Source organism: Myxocyprinus asiaticus, chromosome 45 (genome assembly GCF_019703515.2).
Source record: "Myxocyprinus asiaticus isolate MX2 ecotype Aquarium Trade chromosome 45, UBuf_Myxa_2, whole genome shotgun sequence".
In the NCBI taxonomy this organism is placed as follows: domain Eukaryota; kingdom Metazoa; phylum Chordata; class Actinopteri; order Cypriniformes; family Catostomidae; genus Myxocyprinus; species Myxocyprinus asiaticus.
The window spans coordinates 22,914,096-22,926,430 of NC_059388.1; the positions used below are offsets into that span (position 1 = coordinate 22,914,096).

General features: G+C 38.7%; 1 protein-coding gene across 4 annotated transcripts in view; it reads right to left on the minus strand.

The window, feature by feature from the left end:
* Positions 1–815: 815 nt before the first annotated feature.
* LOC127435482 (potassium voltage-gated channel subfamily D member 2-like) overlaps positions 816–12,335 on the minus strand; it is a 192,644-nt gene continuing 181,124 nt past the window's right edge. For 2 of the 4 annotated variants that reach the window (XM_051689023.1, XM_051689025.1), the window contains 3 exons: positions 11,150–11,245; positions 6,808–7,049; positions 816–2,178 (listed from right to left, as the gene is read on the minus strand). In XM_051689023.1, the coding sequence (XP_051544983.1) occupies positions 1,998–2,178; positions 6,808–7,049; positions 11,150–11,245 (519 nt within the window). In that variant the 3' untranslated portion in view covers positions 816–1,997. Of the gene's footprint in view, positions 2,179–6,085; positions 7,050–11,149; positions 11,246–12,335 lie in introns of those variants that run through there. The other 2 variants (XM_051689022.1, XM_051689024.1) reach the window with 1 other exon arrangement.

Below are 12,335 nucleotides of genomic sequence, written 5' to 3' on the forward strand. Positions count from 1 at the left end.
ACACAAAAATTTGGAGTATAAAATAGAATGGCTAGTATTTGAGCTCAAGTCCGCAAGCTTCCACTGTCAATGTGAGAAAGTCAGACAAAATATCCAGATTTTGAAATACAAAAGGTGTTTCCCTTTCCGTTTAGCTTTGCTTTGTACTATTCAGAAAAAGAATACGAAAATAAACAACATCCCATCAGGCCAGACAAGGAGTGAACACAACAGGGGTGGGACAGAATGTGAGCAGAGGTTGCGTTAACCAAAATATGTCTGTATTTACTGTATTTTAAAAAATATTGAGAATAAAGTATCTGTTTTTTGTGTGTTAACTATCCCTGACTTAAAGGGAGAGTTCACCCAAAAATGAAAAATCTCATCATTTATTAACCTTCATTCCATCCCATACAGTATGTGTATGACTTACTTTTTTCTGCAGAACACAAACAAAGATTTTTAGAAGAATGTCTCAGCTCTGTTGGTCCCTACAATGCAAGTGAATGGTGACCAGACATTTGAAGCTCCAAAAAACACATAAAGGCCACATAAAAGTCCATAAGACTCCAGTGGTTAAATCCATGTGTTCAGAAGTGCTATGATGGGTGTGGGTGAGAAACTGATCAATATTTAAGTCCTTTTTACCATAAATCTCCACTTTCACTTTCAAAATGTGAAAGGATGTGAAAGTGAAAGTGGAGATTTATGGTAAAAATAATCTTGATCAGTTTCTCACCCACACCCATCATAGCGCTTCTGAACACATGGATTTAACCACTGGAGTCTTATGAATTACTTTTATGTGTTTTTGGAGATACAAACGTCTGGTCACCATTCACTTGCATTGCATGACCAACAGAGTGGAGACATTCTTCTAAAAATCTTTGTGTTCAGCAGAAGAAAGTCATACACATACTGATAAGAGAATTTTCATTTTTGGTTGAACTATACCTTTAAGAAACATTTCCACAATAAAGGATACTAATAGAGATTAGAAGTGAAGAAAGGGGTAGAAAATAATGATTTAAAGCGCCCCTGCGAAAACAGATGGGGACAGAGATGTGAGTGAGGATTTGGGGAGAAAAACTACAGATTCCAAGTGTAGTCCAATAGAATAATTGATGGGATATTGTTCATGAATTCAGGTGCCTAGATCACAAGACAGCAGTGTTTGTGCTAATTCACATTGTGAGAGCAGAAAAAGAAGCTGCAAAAGTGAACTCGGTAAGACTAAAAGAGCTCTTGCTACAAAAGTTCTTGTGTTATCAATGTTGCTTTTAAAAACTAAGAAGCATTACAAAATTTTATGGAATAATGACATGGTAACTGAATGGTTCAGGGTTTGAGACAGCTGCAGATCAACACCATATAACTAAGCAAAGTATTGACAAAGAAACGAATACCCACACACGCTTGCAGAGTAAGCCAATCATTATTGCTCATGCCGAATTGAAAAAAGACAAAAGACTTACGAATGCAAAACATGCAAGAGATTGGTCTTTATCATACACACACGCTCGCACACAAAAGCATCCGACCGCACACACTAGTAGAGCCTAGCTTTACTTTGTAGTATTTGAAGTATTGGTGTGTATGAAGCGCTGTCTAAAAACAATAATATCCTACTGTAGAACCTGCCCTGCTGGTACACTCCCTTTTCATCGTAATTACCTCACGATCCCACCAAATTTGAGACAACAAATTCATTGACACACAATATTCAAAAATTATAGGAGTAGTAACCACAATGGTAATTATGGTCATTGATTTCCTTTATGGGTTGAGTGAAAGCCTGTTGACTCAAGTGTTGGTCACATGACTTGATGGGCCTAGAAGTGGCTCTGACATCCCAGTACAGAGAAGCAGAGCTTTAGACAGGAGCTGATAAATAAAAAGGTCCAGCTATGGCCCATCCCGCTGCAATGCCTTCTCCAATACGCCAGGGTGCACTCTCAATCCCTCCTGTTCCAGTGTCCACTCATCAAATGAAACGGCTAATAGTCACTGTGGATGGTCTATAATGCCGACACCCTAACAATGTTGCTTTGCAAGAAGTTGGGTGAGCTGGCAAAGTCTCCTCCCTCGGGTGTGGTCACAGGCGGAGTCGGCATGCTGATGACTGCGGCAGTGGTGTAGGAGGGCTCTTCCGAGTTAAGGGGTACCGTCTCTTCAAACTTGGCATTAAGACTGGAACGGCTGCATTGAAAGAGAGGGAAATAAAGGAGGGTAAGAATGATATCCAGCTGATGAGCAAATTTCCACAGCTGTTGGTAGGAATCATGAGAGCATCCTAGAGTATGCTGGCATGGTAGGAGTGCCACAACAGGAGCTTTACAGGATTCCAAAAGCTTGAATCACTATGGGAACAATTCCACATGCCCACACTAAATTTATGTGCAAGAACTCCACAGATTTATGAAGAACTGGAACGCCGGTCATTCATAAAGCTGTACATATTCCACGCCTGTGTGTGTTCATCAATATTCAATATGAATATTAAATATTAATAAATTAATATTCAATATTTTATTTAGCATTTTTTTTCTTCTAATTTGTAAACACTTTCAGCTACCAATGAGAGTCCAGTTCTTTCATTTCTGTTCTACACATTTTACTATTTTACCAGAATTCTGCAGATTTTACCCCAAAAATCAGCTACAAATTTGGGCCTGCATAGACCCTCTGCATTGATAACACGACAGCAGTATGTGTGTGCAGTAGTCCGTTACATACTTTACACTAGCCATTACAAACTATGCACTAAACAGTGTATAAATATATATTATACATACTATGACCTATGCACTACACCCTGCATACCATGTACTGCATATTTTGCATACTAAGTACTATGCCCTACATCCAGCATGCTATGCACTGTATATTTTGCATACTAAGTACTATGCCCTACAAACTGCATAATGTGTACTCCATATTTTGCACGCAACATATTATGCACTAAACTGCATACTCTATACTATTTACATTACAGAGTGCACTGCAGACTTTCATACTATTAAAGGGGTCAAGTCATGCATTTTTATTTTATTTTATTTCTTATTTTTCTTGAGGTTCACTTATAATCTATAAACAAAAAAACAGTCAGAATGTAGTATTACATGACCTTTTCCACTCTGTCCCAGCCCTTTTTCTTAAACGCTTGGTTTCTGTGCTACTTCTCCTTTAAGACTTCAATATACATGCCCACTGTTATGACTGGCTAACATCTTTGCAGAGCAAATGGCTACTTCTATAACACGTATGAAAAGTTTTTTTTTTTTTTGTCAAGAATTAAGGAATAAAAACATGCAAGCGATTTACAAAATCCCCAAACATCACTCAAACCAGGCAATCATTGATAGCTATATGTCCCAATTTATGTGAAGCACACATTCAAACTAGTACAGTTGTTTGACTAAAATAACATTTGAAAACTGAACAAAGTCAGCACAATGTTGCTCCGGGCATAAAAGGTATGGAGATACAATAATGCTTTATAAAGTTGAGAACAGTGAAAATAGTCCAGATAAACTGTGGTTTCGCCACTTCAATATAGGATTGTTCGCCGAGTGGGGAGTCCCCCTTAATCGTTTCGCTGGTCAACCGAGGAAGGGGCCCAACTCAATAGTTCGCTGCTTAAATATGGGACAATGAGCATTCCGATGCATTCATTTGGGCCAAATTACGAGATGTCCTGGCTAATACGAGACAACTGGCAACCGTACTAGCATATAATTCACCACTGTCTTTCGTTGGACTCCGCAGGTGCATTCTTTTTACATAATACAATAATTTCATCTTAAATCCATTTTCGTGAGCAATTTTGTATTTCTTATAAGTGTCCATGTAATAAGCACGATCCGCTCCACTTTGGAGTGCTGATCATGGTTTATTTTGAGATAAAAACGGCTGACTATATAATTCCTTACATATAAAACAAACACAGACAGATGAAACAGTAGTATTAAATTTGTTACTCACCGGCATTACTGTTGTGTCCAATATAGTTGGCACTGCTCCATCTTTCAATATAAGTTTCTTTGCAAAGTCTGAATCATAATAGTTCTCAAAAGAATCCATAGAGAAGTGTGCCGAACAAACGTATAATCCCACATTGACGCATTCAGGAACTTTGTTTAAATAAATTTAAGGCACTCATTCCTAATGTTGGAATCTTTCAGGAGTCTATGCAGAGATGCAGATTTTCCACAACCAGGAACACAACAACGTCTGGGGACCTTACTTGACATCTTAATCTTTTTGTTGGTTAAAAGCAAACTACAGTAATAATAGTGTTACCTTCAGTGTTGGAGTACCTCAGCCACTCTCTCTTTATCAATTCTCTGTGATGATTACGTATGTTGTAAAGGTGGGGATATTCAAATGAACACCACACCAATGAATCGAGTGGAAACAATAAATGCTTGTGTTTGGTCTGAAAAGAAAGTTTTGAGTTTTGAGTGCTGAGTATTTTATTTTATTTTATTTTATTTTATTTATTTTTTTTTTACAGTACAATGACCTCTTATATGTCAAATTATAAAGGACAATTTTATTCCTTATGACATGACATGACCTCTTTAAATGTTAAAGGAATAGTTCACCCAAAAATTAAAATTCACTCATCTCAGATTACTTTCTTTCTTCTGCAGAACACAAAGATTTTTAGAAGAAAATCTTAGCTGTGTAGGTCCATACAATGCAAGTGAATGGTGAAGTTTGAAACTCCAAAAGGCACATAAAGGCAGCATAAAAATAATACATAAAACTCCAATGGTTTAATCAATGTCTTCTGAAGTGTTTCAATTGATTTTGGGTGAGAACAGACCAAAATGTAACTCCTTTTTCACTATAAATCTTGAATTCAGCAGTCTCCTTGACAAACATGATTTTAAGCTTGATTACACTTCCTAGCGCCATCTAGTGCTCTGCGCATGCATCAAGCGCTAGGAAGTGTAATCAAGCTTGAAATCGTGATCGTGCCTAGAGACTGCAATAGCAAGATGTATAGTGAAAAAGACATGGATTAAACCACTGGAGTTTTATGGATTAGGAGCTTAAACATTTGATCACCATTTACTTTTATTGTATGCACAAACAGACATCATATCTCCATGAAAATATCTTTGTTTGTGTTCAGCGGAAGGAAGAAAGTCATCGAGTTTGAAATGACATAAGGGTGAGTAAATGACAAGAGAATGATAATTTTTGGATGAACTATTCCTTAAAATAAATCTGACGGCATTTAAAGGGATAGTTCACCCACAATGTTTAATTCTCTCATCATTTACTCACCCTCATGCTATCCCAGATGTGTATGACTTTCTTTCTACTGCTGAACACAAACAAAGATTTTTTTGTAGAATATTTCAGCTCTGTAGGTCCATACAATGCAAGTGAATGGTGGCCAGACCTTTGAAGCTCCAAAAAGCATATAAAGGCAGCATAAAAGTAATCCATGACTCCAGTGGTTAAATCCATGTCTTCATAAGTGATATGATAGGTGTGGGTGAGAAACAGATAAAAATTTGAGTCCTTTTTTTACTATAAATTTTCCTCCCTGTCCAGCAGGTGGCGTTATGCACAAAGAATGTGAATCCCCAAAAACAAAAGAAAAAGAATGTGGAAGTGAAAATTAAAATGAAAGTGAAGATATATAATAATGTGCTTTTTGGACTTTCAAAGGTCTGGCCACCATTCACTTGCTTTGTATGGACCTACAGAGCTGAGATTTTTGTTCAGCAGAAATAAAAAAGTAATACACAGTAAATGATGAGAGAATTTTCATTTTTGGGTGAACTATACCTTTTAAGTGGTTGCAAATATATAATTGTATTGTTTAATGGACAGTACTTTTGGAGAGTAGATGGAAAGTGTAAACTTAAATATTCAGGGACCACTAAAGCTTAAAATAGTGAATCAGAGCCTCTGTGGTTTACCAGGAAGTGGGTGACCTATTTCAGAGGTTTATAGCTAATTGTACAAAGGTCTAAACGTGTATAGTATTAATTCACTATCTACTGTGATTTATGAGTGAATAAATGTTGGAATCACTACAGCATTCAAATCAATAATAAAAGGAAATATCGCTAAAACCTTTCGAGCAAGCAAAGTTATTTATTAAGTTACACAATTAAATATACAAACAGTAGAATGGAAAATGAATTGTATAGAGAATCGCATCAATAACAGTTGACACACTATTCTGCTGGAGAGACCAAGTAAGACTGTCTCCCCGATCAGCTGTAAGTTTCCTTCTTATACTGTCTGAGCATTGTTACAACATCAAAGAAATGGCCATCACAGTGGAATGAAAATACCAAGACAATTGAAAGAAAACAGAGGCCACTAATGGAGAAAGAATCACATTAACATATCTCTGTGAAACCATGTTCGAGCAATAGTTCTTAAATTGTACTTTAGGATGCTTGGACATCTCCATTGAATGCATTACATTTATTTTCATATCATACGCTGTAAAATGAGATCTAATATGGCATCATAATGTGATAAAACACAGATGTTATATAGAACTACGTATATATACTGTGGGAAGATCTGTCCAAATGTTGGTGGCTTGAGCAGATGTGCTCAGGAATACTTTCGCAGGCAGATTCACCTTGTGTCTGTCAGTTGGGGTGCTAAGGTGAGTTGTTCTCACAGTCTTCCATCGGCATACTAAAGAGTCTTTTGCACCAGTACAGATTTTTCTCACCCCTACCATAATTATAATAGTGTTTGTTTGTGATTTTGTGCATACTGGTCTGGGGGTAGAGTTCCAGATCTCCTCCCTGTACGTGTGCATGTGTGTGTGTGTTTGTGTACCTGTTGCTCAGCGGTCTCTCTCTGATCTGGATGGTGCTGAGCTCCTGTATACTCCCCCTGCGGCCGCCGGACATGTTGGAATTGGGCACGTTAAAGCTCTTGTGTTTGTTTCTGCGCGAACAGCAGGAGGAGAGCCCGTGTGAAGAGGAGGACAGTGAAGAGGAGCGGGACATGGACGGCTTCACCATGGAAACTTCCATGCAGCTCGTTTCATAGGTCTGCTCGTCTACAAATTCATGGTTCTGAGAAAGATAAACAGGACGTATTTATCACTTTATTATGATTTGGCACCATTTTTGTGACTTGAATGAAATAAAAAAAAGGTTTGATTTTGGAACTCATTTACTCTACTTACTGTAGGATGTCAAGAGCAGTATCAGAGGACTAGGACTAACACCTTGTCCTAACTAGGCACAAATGTGAAGTTTAGAGTCTAGTAATTTGTTTAATGAATCCCTGGGAATCAAACCCATGACTTTGGCATTACTAGTGTAACAGGAGCCAGCTGGTACGTGATAGCTGTGTGGTATGTGTAAACCTCACTCCTCTAGCCTCAAAAGGCGCACTAGTGACTGAGACTAGATGCTGTAGCCTTTAGCCTCCTCGTTAGCATGTCCGCCTCCCATGATGGCTAACGGTGGCAGATCGAGCAGGACCAGTTACAGTGGTGCCATGACCCAGATGGGAGTGTGGTTTAGGGGGTTGAGTGTAACGGGAGCCAGCTGGTACGTGATAGTTGTGCGGTATGGGTAAATCTCACTCCCCTAGCCTCAAGAGGTGCAGTAGCGAATGATGTTAGAGGCTGTAGCCTTTAGCCTCCTCATTAGCCCACCCTCCTTCCATGCTGGCTTACACCGGTTCGAATCCTGCTCAGAGCAGATCGAGCAGGACCGGTTACACTAGCACCCTGCTCTACCAGTTTAGCTACGTGAAAACATAATTACAGAGGAAGTCAGCTTGTTGTTTGCGAGAGTTCCAGTACCCTAGGATCATCAACACTATGCCGACTCACTGGCAAGCTGCATTTCCTATCAGATTTTTGCATCTGCTCCAGCAAGTTTACCTTTCCTTGTGGCGTGACCGGAAGCGAATTGCGTCAGCAGCGTAGGAGACCTGGGTTCTTATCCTGCGTTGAAATCAGGTAAATGCATTTGCATAATCAGTGACGAGTGTGACTCGGAGGTTGATTTTTTTCTTTAACATTTAACATTACATTTTTACTCCACTGCTGGTTAGGTTTAGGTTTGGGGTTTGGATTGGGGGTGACAGTTTATAAAATATGCATTTCTCGTCACTGTATTTCTTGGCCACTGGGGGCACTATTTCAAATTTCATTTTAGAATTTCATTTTTTTTTCTTTTACTTTGCCTGTATTACATCCTCATATTTTCAAGTGACTTTCTGTTCTATCAATTACATGTGTGCCATTTGTCTCTAAAACAAATAACATATAGGCTTTCAATAATGTGGGCCAGCCTAAACAAAGATCAAAGGCAAAGATTCACTGTAGCTTTGCCTGTGTCCCAAACAGTCCTGTATCCTCAGCAGGAGACTGGAAATTCCCTTCAAATGTCTTGAGTCTTGAGTGTCCAGTGCCCTATGAAAGCCACTGTCAGTCTTTTCTCTCAGAGTACGACAGTAGTCATTTTCATACCAGTATAATGAATTCACTTGAGAGAAATATTTAATTTAATTGTGGCAGACCCACAAGCACTGAGTTGCAGAAGCAGTCCACTACTGCTAGCTTTGCAAATGTTGAATAAATTGAAGCTTTTAATTCTACTTGAGACTCTGTGGTTACAGTAGCCTTTTATAAGGTACTAAATAAAAACAGCTTAGAAAAACAAAACTAGAAGATAGTGTTAAAAGTTAAATTAGTGTTAAAAGTTTAAGGTAAGATTTAATTTTAGGCTTTGGTTCTGTGAAAATGAAAAGCTGCATCAGATCTGCTTTGCCGCTTTCATGGTATGTGTCTTGTTTTTTGCTAATGTTAATGCTAAATCCCTAACATAATACCAATTTAAATAGCTAAAAATCTCCACCACACTATACAGAGGAAAAATGAAGAAATATTAAATACAAAAGATAAATGTTCCCAATTTACCAGTTGTTCTTCTTTTACATGTATTTATCCTAAGGGTAAAAACATACTCTAAATATAACTAAATTCAAGTAAATATATTTATAGCAACTTACTTGAATAATTACACATCCATTTTAATGGCACAGATGTTTGATGGTTAGTTATTGCCCCCTTGAGAACTGAGATTTGTTCCCGCCACAGTAACGCAAGAACTCATGTTAAGCATGTTCAACTGAACCGCAAGTTGGCAATGCGATGGCCAAGCGCTCACATCTGCATTCACGTACTTGCGTAGAGTATGTTTCGGCCTTAAAGTTTACAAAAATTAAAAACAGATTAGCCTTATGTTTTATCTACAAAACATAGTTTGAATGAAGTCTGAATGTGAAGCAGTTTGAGCTGAATTAATTGCAGAAAACTGTGATGTAGCACCGTAAAAAGAGTAGAAGGCCCTCATAATGTTTCTCACAGAGGTGCTTAGTGACCTTTTCTCAGGACACATTATAGCAGTGGCGGGCCGTGCATTTAAAGTCTAGGCTTTCAGTGTGATTCATGCCATTAAGAAAACGCAGTTTCACAATGAATAAGACACCCTATGCCTTTGGGCATCATACATTATGTCGCAGCTAACTAGTAATACCAATTGACATTTTAAAAACACGTCCACGGAAGAAAACCAGAACTTGAAACGACATTTAATGGGCAAGCAAGCCTAATTTTAACTGCAGCATTACTTTTTTGTGAAATGAATGTCTTCTGAACAGACATTCAAAAATCATAAGTTTTCATATGAATCTACCAAGGAGGTCTATAATACCTGGAAAAATCTATCTAATAATATTTGTGATTTAAATGTTGCTTGCAATAAATTTCATTTCGTCAGGGTACACGGTTATGCTGCGTTCCATTCAAGTTGGATGTGGGATATTCCTACTTGACCAATATTTAGCAGGGGTTTGACTCTCATTAGAGATGTCTCCTAGCAACCCAACTGATAAACAATGCTGCTGCGCTGGCATTTGTGCTTCAGGTGTACGATTATCAAAAGAGATTATAATTTACCATGTTTTATACACCTGTTTCTGCAGGCGTTTGTTAAACAAGCTTTAATATCATGTAATGTGGAAACAAACTCATTTATCGATATTACTTAATAAAGTGAATGTTTATAACTTACTTTGTATATATCCCTGAGTGTCGACATGTTTGTGTGACATCATGCCCCTTCATCTCGGCGAAATCAGAGTTGAGAAGTTCTGCAGGAACCTACAAGTTGTAATTCTGACTTAAAAATGCATTCCATTGAATTTTTCCTAGTAGGAAGTTGTAAAATCTGACTTTCCAAGTTGAATGGAACGCAGCACTACTTTTCAACACTTGATCCAACACTGAATGCTCTAGCACCCTAATTTACACTTAGAAAACTCCTGATGTCACGATAACAATGCAAAAAGCACTTACCAATTTACTTGTGAAAGTAAGTGAAAATCAGTCCTCCTTTCCTGTTTAATAAATTAAGCAATCACACGGTCATGCAGAACATCTCGTGTTTTTAAATCCATAAGGATCTCTTTCTCAACGGCGATAACAGCAGTGATGATGATCTCGCACTCTTTGCTTTCAAATTACGTACATCACTTAAAGCGTGATTGCATCACTCAAGGCTAGCTAGAAGGCCTCGACCGGGACATATCCTAAAGATCACACTCATCAAAAACAAATAAATCAATCTGATTGGCTGAAGAATCTGACAATCTGACTTTAGTTGCTCATTTATTTGCACTGTTGAGGGATTCTGCAGAAATTCTGAAGGCCTGACGGGGTGGAGCTCAAACTCACGTGCAGCTTCGGGCATGTGATTTGTGAAACAGTTGCCACACTTCACTTGTAAGCATCAAGGAATAAATTCTGACTGGATAAACTTTTAGTTTTTCTCTATTTGTTTGTAGATTAATTAAGAATGGAAAGCGATTAAAAATACATAGGCAAAAAGGTGATTGAGAATTAAAGGATGAAAAATATTTATTTATTTGTCATGTTAGGCCAGCAGAGAAGGCTTTGCTGGCCCTGAGAATTCGCCACTGCATTATAGCCTATCAAAATGAACCAAAATTAAATAACTTTGAAGGGAAAATGGCTTCCAATTATTGTACTGGCTTCTTCCAGAATAAACAAACATGTCAAATGGAGGAGATTGTAGGAAGCGAGAGTGAAGAATGTACCATATGATGAAATGGACCCAAACCCTGAGGTTCTTACCGTGGTTTTTTCCAAGCAGTGCAGCAGATGGTGATGCTGGGTCTCAAAAGTGGGGTTGGACTTGCATACCAGAGCTTGTCCCGCCTGTTTTGATGCCTTATAGGAGAAACAGAAAAGACTGACAGCTTATCAACCAATCAAAGCACCAATCAAAGAGATAAAAGGCAAGAGGATTGACAGCAAAGCTTGAGTTCTCACAATGATCCGGCAACATTCAGGCAATGTTGGAGAATTTTTGAGTCATTGTGAAAACGGTAGGCTCTTGGTCATTAATCTGTCATATTCTAGTAACATCACAAACATGACGGATAGCTCTCGATTGAAACACAGCGGACAACAGGTACAAAGAATATTCAGACTCTATTTTTGTAAAAATGTCTATAAAACATGTACCCTAGAAAAGGCTCAAATAGCCTGAGACATTGCCTCAGCACTAAAAATAGCTCTGAATATGATTTTGAAAAAAACTAAAAAAACAACATAAGCATCTGCTGTATTTGAACCAAAAGGGCTACCGTACCCATTTCAAACTCTCTGGTCCCTTAGAGCAGGACTCAATGTGACACAGTCCACTATGGCACCATTTACTAAGTGCCACGAAGGGTCACAATACCCCCCTACAGACACCCAATAAACATACCCCCGTGGTCTCTGCATCACATCAACCCTGCCCCCCCATTAAGATGCTGGCCAATCAATGACATGCAGTTCAGACAATCTCATTCCTCCATGGGATGCGTTCTGATGATGTCATGAAGAGAGAAAGAGCACAGGCCAATTTGGACAGCCGTGAATAAATCACTCAAAAATGCATGTTAAAAAATGCATGGAGCACAGGTAAGTAGTAGTTGTCGGAAAAGCAGTTAAAACAACAAGTAGACAAGGTAAATAATAGAAAAACCCAAAAGAAAGTAGTTGAAGGATGGAGCAAAGGGTTGGGGGCCCCGTTGGGACTGGAGCGGATGGGCGTGGCCCCCGCAAGGCCAAGCCGCATGCTTTGCACTGTCATTGGACAAGAGGTCACACGATTATTAATCTCATGACCAGCCACCAGGAAGAGGTGCGAGCGCACCTGGTCTAGGTGTTAGAGAGAGCGAGAGAGTGACAGATAAAGAGATAAAGAGAGAGATAGCGGTTGGAGATACACCACGTAAGCATTTGAATGGGACAGCCCTGCTGGACCCCG